The sequence below is a fragment of the Aquila chrysaetos genome, chromosome 2 (genome assembly GCF_900496995.4).
Source record: "Aquila chrysaetos chrysaetos chromosome 2, bAquChr1.4, whole genome shotgun sequence".
NCBI lineage: Eukaryota > Metazoa > Chordata > Aves > Accipitriformes > Accipitridae > Aquila > Aquila chrysaetos.
Genome location: NC_044005.1, coordinates 7,396,537 through 7,414,440, shown reverse-complemented (window position 1 = coordinate 7,414,440; position 17,904 = coordinate 7,396,537). Strand labels below are relative to the sequence as shown.

At 52.8% G+C, this 17,904-nt stretch overlaps 1 protein-coding gene across 1 annotated transcript; it reads right to left on the bottom strand.

Moving 5' to 3' along the window:
* Positions 1 to 13,978: 13,978 nt before the first annotated feature.
* Positions 13,979 to 16,454, bottom strand: SIX6 (SIX homeobox 6). Its single transcript, XM_030007222.1, has 2 exons — positions 15,620 to 16,454; positions 13,979 to 14,440 (listed from the first exon to the last, which is right to left on the bottom strand). Exons 1-2 carry the CDS (start codon positions 16,189 to 16,191, stop codon positions 14,272 to 14,274), a joined length of 741 nt encoding a protein of 246 aa, XP_029863082.1. The 5' UTR covers positions 16,192 to 16,454; the 3' UTR covers positions 13,979 to 14,271.
* Between the last annotated feature and the right edge of the window lie 1,450 nt (positions 16,455 to 17,904).

Genomic DNA, 17,904 nt, shown 5'->3' with positions numbered 1-17,904 from the left:
AGAAATCCTCTTCTGGACTTATCCAAAGCATTTGACACTGTCCTGCACGACATCCTTGTCTCTAAATTGGAGAGATATGGATTTGATGGATGGACCACTCAGTGGATAAGGAATTGGCTGGGTGGTCGCACTCAAAGAGTTGTGGTCAACAGCTCGATGTCTGAGTGGAGACCAGTAACGAGTGGCATTCCTCAGGGGTCGGTATTGGGACTGGCACTGTTTAACATCTTTGTCAGTGACATGGACAGTGGGATTGAGTGCACCCTCAGCAAGTTTGCCACCACCACCAAGCTGTGTGGTGTGGTCAACACGCTGGAGGGAAGGGATGCCATCCAGAGGGAACTTGACAGGCTGGAGAGGTGGGACCATGTGAACTTCATGAGATCCAACAAGGCCAAGTGCAAGGTCCTACACACAGGTCGGGGCAATCCCAAGCACAAATACAGGCTGGGCGATGAGTGGATTGAGAGTAGCCCTGAGGAGAAGGACTTGGAGGTGTTGGTTGATGAGAAGCTCAACATGACCTGGCAATGCATGCTTCCAGCCCAGAAAGCCAACCGTATCCTGGGCTGCATCAAAAGAAGCGTGACCAGCAGGTTGAGGGAGGTGATTCTGCCCCTCTGCTCCGCTCTCGTGAGACCTCACCTGGAGTACTGCATTCAGCTCTGGGGCCCTGTATTGGTTTTGTTGGCAAGGTTTTGGTAGCGGGGGGGGGTTACAGGGGTAGCTTCTGTAAGAAGCTGCTAGAAGCTTCCCCTGTGTTCAAGAGAAAGCCAATACCAGCTCTGAGACGGACCCGCCGCCGGCCAAGGCCGAGCCAATCAGCGATAGCGGTAACGCCTCTGTGATAACATTTTTAAGAAGGAAAAAAAAGTTGGGACAGGCAGATTCGGCAGCCGGAGAGAGGAGTGAGAACATGTAAGAGAAACAACTCTGCGGACACCCAGGTCAGTGAAGAAGGAGGGGGAGGAGATGCTCCAGGCGCCGGAGCAGAGATTCCCCTGCAGCCCGTGGTGAAGACCATGGTGAGGCAGGCTGTCCCCCTGCAGCCCAGGGAGGTCCACGGTGGAGCAGATATCCACCTGTAGCTCGTGGAGGACCCCACGCCGGAGCAGGTGGGTTTCCCGAAGGAGGCTGTGACCCCGTGGGAACCCTGCGCTGGAGCAGGTTCCTGGCAGGACCTGCGGATCTGTGGAGAGAGGAGCCCACGGAGCAGGTTTTCTGGCAGGACTTGTGACCCCGTGGGGGACCCACGCTGGAGCAGTGTGCTCCTGAAGGACTGCACACCGTGGAAAGGACCCATGCTGGAGCAGTTCGTGAAGAACTGCAGCCCGTGGGAAGGGCCCACGTTGGAGAAGTTCGTGGAGGACTGTCTCCCGTGGGTGGGACCCCACGTTGGAGCAGGGAAGAGTGTGATGAGTCCTCCCCCTGAGGAGGATGAAGCGGCAGAAAACAACGTGTGATGAACTGACCGTAAACCCCATCCCTGTCCCCCTGTGCCGCTGGGGGGGGTTGGTAGAGAAGCCGGGAGTGAAGTTGTGCCCGGGAAGAAGGGAGGGGTGGAGGGAAGGTGTTCTGAGATTCGGTTTTATTTCTCATTACCCTACTCTGGTTGATTTGTAATAAAGTGAGTTAATTTCCCCAAGTTGAGTCTGTTTTGCCCGTGACAGTAAGTGATGAGTGATATCTCTCCTGTCCTTATCTCGACCCACAAGCTCTTTGTTATATTTTCTCTCCCCTGTCCAGCTGAGGAGGGGGAGTGATAGAACGGCTTTGGTGGGCACCTGGCAACCAGCCAGGGTCAACCCATCACAGGCCCCTAACATAAGAAGGACATGGACCTGTTGGAGCAAGTCCAGAGGAGGGCCATGAAGATGAGAGGGCTGGAGCACCTCTGCTATGAAGAAAGGCTGAGAGAATTGGAGTTTTTCAGCCTGGAGAAGAGAAGGCTGCGGGGACACCTTATAGCAGCCTTCCAATACCTAAAGGGGGCCTACAGGAAAGCTAGAGGGACTTCTTACAAGGGCATGTAGTGATAGGGCAAGGGATAATGGCTTTAAACTGAAAGAGGGTAGATTTCGATTAGATGTAAGGAAGAAGTTCTTCACTGTGAGGGTGGTGAGGCACTGGAGCAGGTTGCTCAGGGAAGTTATGGATGCCCCATCCCTGGAAGTGTTCAAGGCCAGGTTGGATGGGGCTTTGAGCACCCTGGGCTAGTGGAAGGTGTCCCTGCCCATGGCAGAGGCATTGGAACTAGATGATTTTTAAGGTCCCTTCCAACCCAAACCATTCTATGATTCTGGCTCGGAAAGCCCCTAGCTGAGGGGCTGGCTTGCAGGACCTCAATGTTCTTCTGCTCTTTCCTGGCATCTCCTTCTGCTGCTGTCAGGTCATGCTGACCTCTGGGCTCGGTACGGTGAGGGCAGGCAGGGGGTGTGAAGAAGGTGTGTAGCTTTAGCAGAGGTGTCCATGTGGCAGCAGCATGTTGGTGCCAGGTCTTTTAGTGAGCCTAGGTGGGGATTAGACAAGCTCCAGAGAGATACAGGGAGGGGGGCTCTCAGTGGGTGATGGGAGCGGGCTGGGGAAGAGGAAGAGCAGAAAGGAGGAGACCACAGGGGTCAAAATGATGCTAAAGCAAAGAGCACATGGACAAGGGAGTGTTTGTCATGAGCAAACAGGCAGTCACTGCAGGGCAGAGGATCCACCATGAAAACACCCAAGCGCTTCCCTGAAGTGCCTCAGACTCGCCCAAATTCCTGTTGGCTTTGGGGTCTGGCACCTCTAATGTCTCAGTGCCACAGGGATGCCAGTGCCCTGGGGTGGGAGGCAGAGGCCACTGGGATGCAGTTTGAGCCTGGGAGGCTGCGAGCTTGGGCCGTGGCAGGGACACAGCCATTCTGTGAGTGTGTGTAATGCTAGGCCATCTGTGTGCTTCATCCTCGTTGGACATAAAAGCCATGTTTAATCCATCAGGTCAGTGTAGCCCCCAGTTTACAGACTTCTGCATTTGCTGACTTTTACCAAGAGCTTTGTTAATCTGTTGTATCCCTGACTTAAAGGTCCATGAACTTCCTTGGAACCTGGAGCTTTCATCCTGGGGTATTAGGTGATTGGTCCTGACTTGTATGAACAACACCCGCTGAAGGACTCTCCGTGTGAAGAAACATTTGCAGGATAAAAAATTCAGGTAGCTCATTTTGCTAGGACCAGTTCCTGAAATTTCTCTGATGCAGAAATGAGAGAAAGGAATATGACCACACAACACCCACACGTGTGTACTTCTTCCATCATTCAAGGAGATGTCTGATTATCAGAAGACTATCTATTTGAGGGTAGAAAGACTCTACAGAAGGATCTGGATAGGTGGGATCGATGGGCTGAGGCCAACTGTATGAGGTTCAACAAGGCTAAGTGCCAGGTCCTGTGCTTGGGTCACAAGAGCCCCATGCAATGCTACAGGCTTGGGGAAGAGTGGCTGGAAAGCTGCCTGGTGGAAAAGGACCTGGGGGTGTTGGTCAGCAGCCAGCTGAATATGAGGTGGCAGTGTGCCCGGGTGGACAAGGCCAAGAGCATCCTGGCTTGTATCAGAAATACCATGGCCAGCAGGACTAGGGAAGTGATTGTCCCCCAGTTCCAGGCACTGGTGAAGCCACATCTCGAATAGTGTGTTCAGTTTTGGGCCCCTCACTATAAGAAAGACACTGAGGTGCTGGAGCACCAAAGAAGGGTAATGAAGCTGGTGAACGGTCTAGAGAGCAAGTCTTATGAGGAGTAGCTGAGGGAACTGGGGTTGTTTAGTCTGGAGAAAATGAGGCTCAGGGGAGACCTTATTGCTCTTTACAGCTACCTGAAAGGAGGTTGTAGCAAGGTGGGTGCAGGTTTCTTTTCCCAAGTAACAAGTGACAGGATGAGAGGACACGGCCTCAAGTTGCGCCAGGGGAGGTTTAGGTTGAATATTAGGAAAAATTTCATCACCAAAAGGGTTGTCAAGCATTGGAACAGGCTGTCCAGGGAAGTGGTCGAGTCACCATCCCTGGAGGTATTTAAAAGATGTGCAGATGTGGTGCTTAGGGACATGGGTTGGTGGTGGACTTGGCAGTGCTAGGTTAATGGTGGGCCTCAATGATCTTAAGGGTCTTTTCCAACCTAAACAATTCTATGATTCTATGTTGGCAGCTGAAAATATTCCCAAACTTCTGCTTGACAGCTAACTTTCATTTGACTTATATACCACTCAGACTGAGAAATCCAGGTCAACCTCTTTTCTTTCTGACACAGCTGAAGACCCATCCATTTTGATATCCATCACGAGACAGTTTTCTTCTACCTCTGGTAGGAAAGCTGTAGCCTATTTCACCAAGCTCCAAGACTCTCTGGATTGAGAGGTACTCTCTGGATTTTCTCAATGCCTGGCAGCACGGCCTCTTCTGGAGTTACAATGCAGAATTGCAACTGTGGAAAGAGATTTCTCCTAGGCTCTGTTATGTAGCTTGTTACAAAGTTTTTAATGTCTGCTTAATTAAACCCCTGAAAATGGCGATTTCATGTTGTTGTAGCAGGACCTGATCTAATAGCCACTGAAGTCAACAGGAACCTCTCTGCTAATGTTAAGAGTATTTGGATCTGGTATGAATTGACAGCGGGATGCAATGCAGAGCTCAGCAGCTAATGCTGAAAGAAAGAGCATTTATTTATGCAACAAATAATTCATACCATTCTATTAAAGAAATGAATGAAGGATTTCATTAATCACACCCACTTTGCAATGTAACAAAGAAGTCAGTCTCCTCTATTGCTCTTTGTGTCTTCTGATACTTTGCTGATGCTCCCAGGCATTTCACGTCTTCTCTGAGCCTTGCCCCCATTGCTTAAATAAATATATGCCAGAAATGCAAACAGGACAAGCAATACCTGTGTGAGCAGCTGGGCCAAGGCACTGGGCCAAGGCACTGTGCTCTCACATGTGCGTACGTGGAAGGTGAAACTTAGAAACCTTGTGATGGCTGAGTCAGTCTAGTAACACAAACAAACCTGAACAGCCAAAACGTATACCTACATCCATATGTATGTACAGTGACATACAGAGGTGACATGTGAACAGCGAGTTCTAATGCCTGGAAGGCCATGAGAGCCTCGGCAAGGTGACTTACTGCTAACAAAGCACTGGAAATTGTTAAAAGTAATAAGGATAACAAATGAAAATCGTGCTGCAGCACCGTTAAGAACAGCCTTTCTTCAGTCACCCTGCCTCGCACAATGCAGGTGTGACCCTGCAGCCCCTCGATGCTTCTTGGCACAAACACCTCATTGACTTCGGCGGGACCGGCGGGGAGGCTGAGGACCGCTACTCGTGAAGGTAATGGTTTGCAGGATCAGGGTAGCACATGGTGACAGCTCAGTCCTGCTTCCGCAGTGTGGGAGAGCAGAAAAAAAAAGGCATTTTTTGATGAAATAGTTGAAGCAGTGGGGATTTACTGAACCAGTGTTACACTGTCCATGCAGCTTGCTCAGTCTGCTGTTGCTAGCAATTCAGAAATTGTCCAAGCTGTCCTGCTCATCAGTGCATGAACTCTGAAAACACTTAGCCACTACCAGCTCTGTGCATTATTTCAGCTGGAAGAACCATGGTAGGTAAAGTAACGATGATGGATCTAAATGATAATAAAGTCTCCCTGTTGAAAATTTAAAGTGCTATACAACTATTTTTAGTGACCTCTCCAGCTGAGATAATGCAGAAAGCTAACTAGATGTGAACATCCGTCTTAGGTGAATTGATTCTTACAGTTTGCAAACCAAGGTGAATTGTAGGAGGTTAATGTTCATGCTCCAATACAAGACATATCAGCTATATAAAAAGATGTATACTGTACATGTAAAGAAATAACCTATTAAATGTCTAATGTGGATGCAATGTGTTTTTTTTTCCTTTGAGCACATTTATTTCCGTAATGGACATTTAGTTTAGACACAACACTAAGAGCTCCCTCCCTCGATTCCTCCTCCTTTTCCTCCCTCTGTGTGTGTGTATATATGTGTGTGATGTGTGTGGGCATGAGAGAGGGAGAAGACTTTCGTCTTTCATTTGGGAAAGCAAACATTTCCTGGCTGGGGTGTTCTGATCCCACATTGAGACAAAGTATTTAAATTTGATTTTCCAAAATCAAAGACATTAAAAAATGTTTTTAAATTGATTCTTCCTCCCTTCAAGCATGCCCCAAACCTGAGTTCTTGGATTGGCATTTTCAAATTCAGGACTTTAAAATGAAGCAACTATTTTTTTGTGGCTTCCTAAATAAAAGAGCTGAGCACCGTCGGCTCTCTCTCTGCAAGGAGATGCACTGCACTGGGTGCCTTTGCAAAATGCCGCACATATTCCAGGACTGCTACAAAAATTTTTTACTTCTCAGAGCGCGTTTATCTCAGAATGGTTCCACATCCAGCAATGCAGCCTGCTCCCCCTCCTGTCCAAGCCCTCAGATGGCAATTAGCAACATCAATAAGTAATAGAACAAATACTTGTCTCTAAAAACACAAGGCACAGACAGATCACCTCATTCACTTTACTCTGAGGCTGCATTACAAACCTTAATTTTTTATATTTCATCTGTTTAAAGCCCCAGTGCTACAAACACTTAGTTTTGAGATGAGGCACTTGAAAGTCAATGGGTGATGAAGGATGGGTGAAAGGCAGGACCTAACACTGCAGGGCCCAGAGTGAAAGCCCCACGCACACCACGGATGCCACCGTAAGGAAGATTTTCAGCTGACTTCCTGCAGCTCAGCTCTTTAGCAAAGAGCTTTCGGAACAGAGAAATGAGTCTGTTGACCTGTCAGCTCCTGGAGGCAGTGAGTTTCCAGCAGAAGCAAAGCCACAAGAAAATGGTGAAGAGCAGCTAAAATACTCTAATAGGAATGCTTATTAGCATTGCATAGTAATAAAATGAAATATTACTGGGGAAAACATCTTTAAAAAATTGGAAACTGGTGAGCGGATCCACCAAGGGGCCGTGAACTATGTGCTCGTAAGTACCAAAGTGACTCTAGCATTGCTTCAAGAGCCATTCCCTACAGGAGACATCCCACCACTGAAGCGCTGAAGTACTTCTGACCCACAAGTGACCCGCTAAACAAGTCTGCTGGGAAATACTCCAGCAGTTTAAGCCTAACAACCAAATTGGTTAGCATCGCTCCTTCAGCGCTTGGAGATGTCAAGGGATAAAAAGGATCACCGATGGAGTGGGAACAAGTCGGGAGTGTCATCTACCTCTGTGGTCAATAGGCAGAGACAAGCTTTCGCAGGTGGTGAACTTGATTAGAGAGCTGATCTTGGTTAAAACTGCCTAGATCTTCTTGCTGCTAAGGATGGAGGGGGAGGAGGGTGGGACCGTCTCTCCAAGCAACAGAGCCAGATTGACGGTGCCGGATTACCACGCTGGCGTAACTAGAGTGAGATTAGGTGCTCTGAGGCACCTACCTGAAAACTTCTCTCTCCCGCTGACCACGGTGGCAACCTGCGGAGATCAACCTCCACCGTGTCAGTTTTGGGGACATCCATCCCCACGGTGGCTCCAGGGACCAGCTGCTGACCTGCACGGGAGCAGACATGTGAGAAAGCGATTGCAAGCCAATGTAATTTTGAAGAACAACCCACAAATTGACTTAAGAAACAACCTAGCCTGAAGAGCTGTTTCCAATATAAATGTCCTGATAAAGATGTTTACAAGAAGGCTTTTTTCCCAGCTTATAGACACAGCAATTTGCTCCCTGGAGAACGGTTGCATGTCCTTGTGTTTCTTTGAAGTGCCTGAAAAACACCAGACCCGTGTGTCCTTATGTGTGGCTGGCCTCACTGTACATTTAATGGGGAATTATCCTACAACATGATGTTCCAGAAGAAGAGCTATTATTCTGTCCTCAGCTACCTTGGTATTACAACTATGTGGTATGAAAGCATTTCAAGAATTGGTTCTGAAGAAGCACATGTATTTCAGTAGTGAAATTGGGAGGAATGGGGTCTCTCTATTCCAAATGGAGCCACTAATGTTCATTGAAAGAAGGTTCAACACAACAAAAGTCTTCCAGCTGAAAAAAAATCATGTCCTGCTCTCCTGTTGTAGAGCTCTCCATTGAAATCAACTGGTCGTGAAAAAGAGAAGGTAATGCTAGAATAAAACTCCCCACTTGTCCTGGTGAAGCCCCAAATAGTGTGTCATTGCGGGTTACTATGGAGTTATCGAATAAAGGCCGAGAAGCTTGTTCTGCTGATCAATACCTCTGTGTGTGTATGCAGATCTCAGCAGCGGCTGTGTATCTCCTGGAGGCTCCCCTCCGAAACATGCATTCGGTTCGTGTGAAGTTTTCTAAGGGATTGAACTTCTGAGACCAGTGCAAATAAGGTGTGGGTGCTCAGGACAGATGGACACTCCCTTTCTGCTCCTGGCGCTAGGTTATGATAACCGCTCTTTTCACATCTTTGCTTTATATCAGACTGTTAACAAATAACAGACAAACAAAAAGTATCAGGAGGAACAGCTTTAAATGGAAATAAAGAGATGTGTCTAAATCCTTTAGGCTGTTTGGGATGTCTCAAGTGATTTAGGCCAGCTGTATCTGTACATTAAAACGTATAAGGGCACTGAGGTTCATCACTCATCCTATTAAAACGTTAGAAGAGTCCCTGTCACGGATTGCCTCAGACCAGGCAGAGCTGACCCACACGGTCCCCGGGGAAAGGCTCAATAGCCAGCACAGGGTGTGGAGCCTTTCCCATCGGCACTATGGACACAGCCACCCTATTTGGAGGGTGAGAGGGCTGAAAAGCACGCAGCAGGGCCCGCACCAGTGGGCAGCAGTGCCAGGATATGTCATTTAATAGTGCAGACATGGCAAAGTGGCTGCCTGCTCCATGACAGGTCTCTACTGTGACATTAAAAAGCTAAAAACCTGCCAGATTTTTTCCAGGCAGGAGTCTGTGCTGGCTGAAGGCATGTTGGGGGAAAGAGACCACCCCATGAGCCTGGTCTCCACGTGGACACCCTTCCAACAAGGCTGTCCTGGTTGTCTGAGGGTGAGCTGCAAATCCAGATTTTGGGGATAGCAAGCTCCCAGTCTTGTCTGACACCGTCTCCATCTTTATTCGGCTTGGGATAGGCACGGTGGGCAGGGAGTCCTGGAGGTCCCACCAAGCCCCTCCTTTGCCATCGCTGGAAAGGAGACGCTTTTCCCCCAGCCATAAGTGGAGAGGGCGCAGGTCCCATCCCACCCATGCCATGTGCGTGGGTCATGGTGGGGAAAGCCACAGTGGGGGTTTAGCTCAGCGCTATGGGGCAATCCCAAGATGCAAGAAATCCCCCTTGGGTTTTACTTCATGCAGCGCAAGAAGAGTCTGTGAGGGGAAGCACTGGGTGATTGGCACCATTTTTATGCTTTCTGGGACAGAAAGAGTGGAAGCGGTGCTGAGGGCTGATGTCCCGGGGCTGAGTCCAGCGGGATGGAGTGGCACCAACTCTGCTAAGTGTAAGGGGACAACTAACGAGGTGTGGAGGGTTGTGGGGCCACGGTGCCTCTCCCCTACCTCTGGGAAGAGGCAGAGGGGACAAATATGTGAATCTACTTTGCTTTTGTAACATTTGAAGCCAGAAACTTCCCTCCAAACTGTATTTCTTGCGGCGCAAGGTGTGTGCCAGAGAGGTCCATGTCACAGATCAGAAGGTAGCAAGGTTAAAATGGGCTCTCTAGGGAATTTCTGCATTTGGCAGGGGGCTTAGACTGAATGTAGCAAGTAATGAAGGGAGGGGAGCCATTTCCTGGCCTTTTTCTGGGGGTCTTGCAGCCTGTCCTGAAACAGAAGGGAACAGAAATCCAAGGGCTTTATCCATCACCCCGCTGCCAAGAATAAATGCCAATAGAGTGCAAAGTGCTGTATCCCTTGGGGGATCTAAGATGGTCATGTTCCTTCACTTGATTCCCAGCTAGGTCTCACTCGGGGGGGGGGGGGGGCAAGCCAAGGTCAGCCCAGGGTTCAGGGTCCTTTGTGGGTGCTGGGGCTGCGGGGTGGCCTTGGGGAGGGGACAAGGGAGAGGACAGGTCAAAGTTTGGCAGCTTCTGCACCCCACAGTGCCCTTTCCCTTTGGCGTCCCACACTTCCACCCTCCCTTCCAGCAAGCACATTTGGATCTTCTCCTGGAAAAGAAACAAATACAATGAATATAAAAAAGCCAGTGCCTGGTGTTGCTGAGAGGCAGGTACAGACATCGCTGGGGAGTGTTACACTCTCTCTCATGGTATTACCCCTGCATCGGCCAGGGGTAACTGGATCTGCGATAGAGTCTGATCCTCCCAAGCCTTTAATTGGATGCGTGAAAGGTCCAAAATGCAGCTCACTCTCATGTTTCCCCCAGCTATGAGCTACATGGTCTTATTGTCACACAAGGGTGCTTCCCAATGAACCCAGCCTCCTTTCTAACCTCTGATATCCCCCCAGCTCCCAGGCCAGCAAGCCAAAGCGGATCCGTTGTAAAGGAACCCTCCCAGCCAAGCCGGGTGCTTGTGGCGGTGAAATTTTCAACAGCTTTCCGGACACCCACCCTTTTTCTGTTCTGCAAAGAAAATGCCATGGTTAGATAAGGAGCAAAAGGGGGTGGCAGGACAATTAGGGAACAGTCGCTCCCTTCTGTAGGATCGGGCTGGGATGAGTGCTCAGCAAGGCTCGTGCAAACTGGAGCACAAAGATAGACGTGTGGGGAGAACTCGCGTGTGCCAGGCAGCAGCTGGGGCAGCGCTCCCGGCCTGGAAAGACCAGTGTGGCTTTTCCAAGGTTCCTGTATCCCCCAGCCCTCCCTCCACACTGGTTTCCAGTGCAAACAGCAGCAGCCCTCCTCTGCAGCGCTGGGGCTGGGACAATGCAACCCGGATAAGTGGGCCTTCTGTCCCCTGCTGCACCGGGGCCAGGCTCTCCCCAACCTGCAAGCCTTTTGCTTTCCTTTTTTTTTTTTTTTTTTTTTTTTGCTCTTGCAAAATCAATTTACGGACAGCTCACTCATTTTTCCCCCTTGCAAACTTATTAGCTATTCAGCCCCGGCGAGCACTCGTAAGCATCCTTTGTCCCAGGGAGGGCTGGAGACCCCTTCATTAGCAGTGATTACTCTGAGCAGTTTGACAGCCTCCCAGCCCGCTTACAAGACTTTCCCATTCAGTCCTGCCCGGGGCTGCCCCGCTTCTCAAAAGAAACGGAAATATTCAAACATTTCTTCCCCCACCCCCCCAGCTGAATAGAGGAAAAGCCGTTTCTCTTCTCCGCCCTCCTCATTCACTTCACTTTTGATACAATATTTTCCTTCTTTGTTAAACCGGAGAGAGAGGGGTCAAGGCAGACTTTTTAGCGACCCTTTTCTGAGCGTTTTGTTTAATGTAAATACAAGCTCCCTCCCTCTTCCCCGATTATTATTATTATTTTTAAAACAGCCGAAGGCTCGGGAGGGCGATGGCTTGGGCTGATCTTTAGGGAAAAAAAAAAACCAAAACCTGCTGAAAATGCCAGGGGAAGGGCATTCCCTTTCAATGCGGGAAGGGAAAGGGCAGAAGGGAAAAAAAAAAAGGGGTGGGTGGGAAAGCGTTTTTCTTCCGTGGGTCTTATCCGTGCAGCCCCGTGGACCCGGTCCCTGCGGAGCTCCGGCGGTGAATAAGCGGGGCTGGGAGACGCTCAGCTCTCCTCATCCTCCCACACCGAGCAAGCCCGGGGACCGGGGCTGCTCTTCTCAGGGTGGCTCCGTGCTCCGCTCCGCTCTTTCGGAAGGGGAAGGTTTTGTGCCCTCGCTGCGGCTGGGGGCACGGGGCATCCTCGGGAGTCCCTCCATAGCCCACTCGGGAGATCCAGCATCCTTCAGACCACTTAAACCCTTTGTCGAAATATATTCAAGCCGTTGCCTATTGTCCAAATTCCAGCTTTTTTAGTTAGAAAGTCATTCCACGTTATGAGAGGCTGAGCGTGTATATTCATATAATTCTCCACCTCTCTCTATGTCTTTTCGAAAGCTTTAATTCCCCACAATAAACGCCAGCAGAAGCCAATGGAGAAATTGCAATCCGCTTCACCGATTCCCGGCGAAGGAAAGAAAGAATACGGTGTGTTCCAGCCGATTCCGTTTTGAGGGGGAAAACGGCTTTTGCTCCCCCCAAAACACTCGTGGGTGGGAAGCGCTGCCCGCCAGCGAACCCACCAACTCCAAAACCGAGGCAAAATCCCCACCTCGTTTTAGGTTTGAGTAGCAAAACCAGGCTCCCCTCGCACGGCTCTGTCGGGCACAAACCCTCTGGGGTTTAAGAGGCAACAAACCTGGCAGAGGGTTGGGGTGCAAGGTGCTCTCCAGGCCCCCCCCCGCAGGTGGGTACCCCCTAAAGGGAGCTGGAAACCCCCCCGCTCCCCGGCCCTGCCATCCGCTGCTCTGGCAAAACACAGCTCCCGACACCCTGAATTACACCCCGCCAGGGAAATAGTGGCTTGTAAATGGACTTAAAAATCAGCTAATAAATACCTGCTACCTGCCCCGTCCCTGTGATGGTCTGTAAGGAAAAGCAAGGCACATGCATTGGGGATGAAAAGTAAATTTAGACATCGGCGGTGCCAACGCCTTTCAGGCTTTAAATGCAAACTTAGGCAGAGGGGGAAAAGCCACCGCCGAGGCAGGAATATACCTCCGGATAAAAGGCAGCACGATTAAATTAATCTATCACGGAGCTGAAATAGCCCCCGTGCCCACCCCCACGGATGCCCCCGGCCGCCTCCGTGCCTTTGCAGGGGAGCCGGAGCCGAGCAGGAGCCGAGGCATTGCTCGCAGCCGCTGCGGGTTAGCTCTGCCCGGCTTCCCCCGATGCAAGGCTTCGGCTGCTAAATAAAACGAGCCGAGCAATCAGCTTACTAGGGAGGCATCTCTCTGAGGACAGGGAAGTAAACGCGATGAGACCGAGCAGACAAAAAAAGCACAGCTCAGGCGATTTAAAGATCAATGTCAAATTGTATAATATAAAATCCTTCTGCTGGGGGAAAAAGCTTAGCACGGTCCTTAGACCTGGCGTTTGGTCTCCTCCAGCAAAACCGCCGCAAAACAAAAGGAGGGAGGCGGATGGAGGGGACAGCCCCTGGCACATCGCAGGGCCGGGATTTGGTGTTATTTCGCCCCCGATCCGGCCCTTCCCGGGCATGGAGAGCTGTTCATTCCCCATCTTCTCCTTGCATTTGCCAGGTGAGGGCTTCCCCGGCTGCGCTGTCCCCAACCATTTCTCTCCTCCTTTTTCTTTTTGTTTGTTTGGTTTTTTTCCTTTTTTGTTTTCCCTTCCTTTTCCCTCGTCCCTGTCCGAAAATTCGCCGCCGATAATCCCAAAAGCCTCAGCCCTTGGGAAAGGAGAAGCTGCAGCGATGCCTTCTCCTTCCCTTCCCCGGGCACCCGCATCCTCCGCCAGCCCCGGCCCCGCTCCCCTCGCCTCAGCCCGGCTCCCCCCGGCTCCCTGCCTCGCAAAGACATCACCCCCGGTCCCGGGGACCCGGCTATTTCGGTTCCTGCCGAGCTGATGCTGAAATACCCGTGGCCTCGGAGATCTGCTCTGCGTAAACTGGCGGGCTTGAGACCGACACCGTCATTTCAAAGCAGATGCGAGGGTCGTTCACCAAATATTTTATTATGGTTTTAGGCTGCTTCATACAGTTTCGTCCTGCACATGCTCTACAAGTCACCTGTGCACATAGAGAACAAGCCAAAAATAATAATAATTAATAATAATAATAGAAAAAATCTACCATAGCAATCCCTTAAATAAGTAAATAAACATTATATATATATATAAAAAAAACCCTTTAAAGTAAAGCAAAACCCAACCAAAAGAACAGCGTCTTTTCAACATGAAACATCCCCGCGGGATAAGGGCAGGCGCTCAGACATTTTGCAACTTGGCATTCGGGTTTTTTGTTTTCGTTTTTTTTTTTTTTTTTTTTACGTTTTCTGGACTTTAATTATTTTTTTTTCAGGCATCAATTCTGCAAATCCTTCGAAATAAAGGCGACAACGACTTTTATCACGTTTTTTAATGCAGTCTGCTGCGGGACTGGGAGGGAGGCGCGGGCGGGCGGCGTGTGGCTGGGGAGAGCCCCGTACCCCGGCTTTGGCGACGGCGGCCGGGCGATTGCAAGCCCAGCTGCTCCGGCCGCGGCGGCAGGCAGGCAGGCAGGCACCGGTTAGCTGGACCTCCCGCTCCCCCCGGTTTGTCATGGCGGTGGTGTCAGATGTCACATTCACTGTCGCTGGATGTGATGGAGATGGCGGAGGTGGCCGCTTTGCTGGAGAGGCTGGCTGCGGGGCTGGAGGCGGCCCCCACCGCCTCCCCGCCGCTCTCCTCCTCCGCTTGCAGCGAGCGCACCGAGCCCTGCGTGAGGACCTGCTGCTGTAGCCTGCAAGGAACCGGCACACACAGCATCACCGCCCGGCCCTCCGCGACCCGGGGACCCCCCCGGCAGCCCCCCCGCTTCCCCGTCGCCCCCCCCCAGGCACTCCCCCGACCCGCATCCCCACGCCGCTTGCCCCCACCTCCAGCTCACACCAGTTATCCCAGTCTGGCGACTCTGCCTGAGAGGTTGGCTGCCCACCCCAGGGCCAGCCCCGCTCCTCGGCCGGCACACCCGGGGCGGGGGGGGGGCGGCTGCCCTCCGCGGCCTGTCCCCAAACCGGGCCTCATCCGAGGGGTCGGTAACTGCCCGCAGCATCTCCCGGGCGGCGATTCCCCTCCAGCAGGCCTTACATCTTCCCTCTCCGCCGATGAAAAGGGGCTGCGGGTGACAGCACCCCTTCCCCCGACGTGCGGCCGCCCGGCTGTGCGCAGGGGCCGGCGGGGTGACGAGCGGGAGCGACCGCCCCGGGCTCCCGGAGAGGAGATAACGGGGAGACTCTGCTCCATTCCCCGCTTCCCGGGGCGTCTGCTTGTGTCCCTAGTGTCGGGGTAACACTGCTCATTAAAAGCCGCGATTTTGTTCTTTAAGATTAAAAAAAAAAAAAAAAAAAAAAAGGAGAGGAGAAGAGAAATAAGACAATTACCCAAGAAACGTTCCCGGCTGGCACCGGCGGAGGTTTAGGGCAAGGCGGCTCTCTGCAATGGAGCAGGGCCCGCAGAGGGGCATTGCCGGCTCTGTTCCAGATGGACTTGTATGAAATAGGTATTTATACGTCCGGGCAAAACTTTGAAGGGGGGGTTCTATCCCCTTATACGCCGCTGAATGCGGTCCTTCTGCCGCCAGGTCGTGCCGGGGTCACGACAGCTTCGCCGGCCGCCGCGCCCGGGCGGTGTCTCTCCCTCTCCCCATTAAAAATAATTAAAAAAAAAAAAAAAAAAAAGCCGTAGGGTTTTCCCGCTGCTCCTACTTGATCTCGCTGTATTTCCCGGGAAGAAACTTCCCGGGCTACGTCTCCCCGTCCCCCGAAGCGGGGCTGGCGGGCAGCGCCGGGGCCGCGTTGCCTCTGCCGGCAGCCCCGCACCGGCCCCCGCAGCCCCCCGGCCCCGGCGGGCGGGGGCGAAACCCCCCTAAGGTGTGTGTGGGGGGGGGCCCTGCGCCCCGACGGGACGGGCAGCACCTTACCTGTTCTTCGCGGCTGCTGCCCTGTCCCTTTGCCTGCGGTTTTTGAACCAGTTGCCCACTTGCGTGGGGGTAAGTCCCGTGGCCTGAGCCAGTTCCCGCTTTTTGCTGGGGTTGGGGTAAGGGTCCTGCAGGTACCACTCCCGCAGCAAATGCCTCGTCCGCTCCTTGAAGCAATGTGTCTTCTGCTCGCCGTCCCAGATGGTGCGGGGCAGCGGGAACTTCTTCCTCACCCGGTACTTGTCCACCGGCCCCAGGGGTCGGCCCCGCAGCTTCTCCGCCTCCTGGTAGTGCGCTTCCAGCCAGAGGGCTTGCAGTTTGGCGTGGGACTCCTTGGTGAACTTGTGGTTCTCCAGGATGTGGTAGAGCTCCCGGTAGTTCCCCGTGTGGAAGGCCACGATGGCCCGGGCTCTCAGCACCGACTCGTTCTTGTTGAGGGCCTCGCAGGCCGCGGGGGCCACGGGCAGGGACCAGAGGAAGCGCCCCAGGCGCTCGATGTCCCCGCTCTCCTCCAGGGTCTCGCATACCCCGGCCACCTGCTGCGGGCTGAAATTGAGGATGGGCAGCTGGAACATGGAGGCGGCGCCGGGCTCCGCTCCGCGCTCCGCGCACCCCCCGGCGATGCCCGCCGCCGCCGCGCACACCCCCGCGGCGGGGAAGCGGGCAGCGGCCCCGGCGGCCGCCCCTCGCTCCGGTTCTGCCTCCTCCGGCGCCGGCTGGAGCTGCCGCGGGAGGGACGGTGGAGGGCGGAGAGGCGATGGGGAGCGCTCGGCGGCTCCGGCGACTGGGGGCGGTGGGCAGGGGCGAGGCGGAGGAGGATGGAGCAGGGGGGGGAGGGCGGGCGTGGGGGGAGGGAGGGAAGGGGAAAAAAAAAAAAAAGAAAAAAAGGAAAAAAAAAAAAAGGAAAAAAGGAAAAGGCACAAGCCCAGCTCCGCGCCGCCGCCGCGCTGCTGCGGGAGCGGCTGATTTGCTGCCGGGCTCGGCAGATTGGCTCCCGGGTTTCCATGGCGGGGCTGCCACTCACTGTCAGCCGCTGCCAATCACGGCGGAAGGCCCCGCGCCGCCGGCCGGCAGCACCTCCCCGCCCCGGCTCCCCGCCCCGGCTCCCCCGCCCCGGTTTCCCGGGGCTCCCCGTCCCGTCCCGTCCCGTCCCGTCCCGCTCCCCCGGGACCGCGACACCTCCTCCCTGCCCCTCCGCTCCGGGCAGGGGCAGAGCAGCTCACCCGTCCCGGGGGCAGCGGGCTGCAAGGCGGAGAAGGAGGAGGGGAGGGGGGGACCCGCTGAGGTTTGCTGCCGGAAAGTTGGAGGGAGCAGCCCCCGCCATGGGATGGCCGGGACCCCCCTACAGCCTCCCCGGTAAAGCTGTGTGTGGGGTTCGGTCCCGGGGCTGCACGCACAGAGCTCGGTGCACCCGGGGTCGGAGAGGGGGATGAGGCAGAGCTGAGAAATCAGATAAAAAACCGGCTGCGTAATAGGGACAGCGGTGCTGGGAGTGAGTGTCAGTGACAATGGATGCAGCGGCAGGACCGCAAGAAGAGCCGAGATTTAGGGGAAAACTCTCCCCCTTCCCCCTGTAGGTGACTTCCCACCTCTGTTAAAACGAGGAATTACCTGCAAAGAGCCCAGCGCCCTTCTCCGTACAACTAAAGCTTTATAATTTAATTTTTTTTTTTAACATTTGAACCCGTATTGTTTTCGGCTGAATAGACGCCGAGAATAGTCGCGGGGAGTGAGAAGTCATTTGTAGGTCAGGACAGCGACTTAAAGCAGATTTCAGGAATCTTTTGAAATATTGATCACCTAGTAGCAATCACTCCCCGAGGGTTTTCCAAGTGTCCCCCCCCCCAGCTCCCCGAGCGAGTTACCGCGGGGCTAGGGGCGAGGTGAGAGCCCGGCCGGCCCTTCGGAGGAGCGAGGCAACCTCCAGCCGTCTCGGGGCAGGGATGAAATCACTTTCTGAGCTGTGAGGATACGTTTTGTTTTCTGGAGAGAAGGGGGGGGGGGGGGCGAATCAAGAAGCCAATCTTTATTCTACATATAGCTGCTCAGTGGCAATTTCTTCCCGGGAACGTTAGGGACCATGCTCCGAAAGGCAGCATATATTTTGAATTAAGCTCAATATGTTCTCTCCTCTGATCTTTGCAATGCATTTTTTTTCCAGAATGCTTGTCAAAGAAATCCGTTCTTAATTTGATATCTTGTTATTGTCTCTCTCCCCTGCCCTTTTCTTCTTTGTTTTTTCTTATTGTTTTTTTTTGTTTGTTTTCCTTTCTTCCCTTCTTTAAGAA

Excerpts from the sequence above, each read along its gene's own strand:
- SIX6 (XM_030007222.1), bottom strand. The coding sequence starts at position 16,191 with ATGTTCCAGCTGCCCATCCTCAATTTCAGCCCGCAGCAGGTGGCCGGG. Across the intron at positions 14,441-15,619 it reads GCAGCAGCCGCGAAGAACAG|GCTACAGCAGCAGGTCCTCA; the intron begins GTAAGGTGCTGC and ends GGTTCCTTGCAG.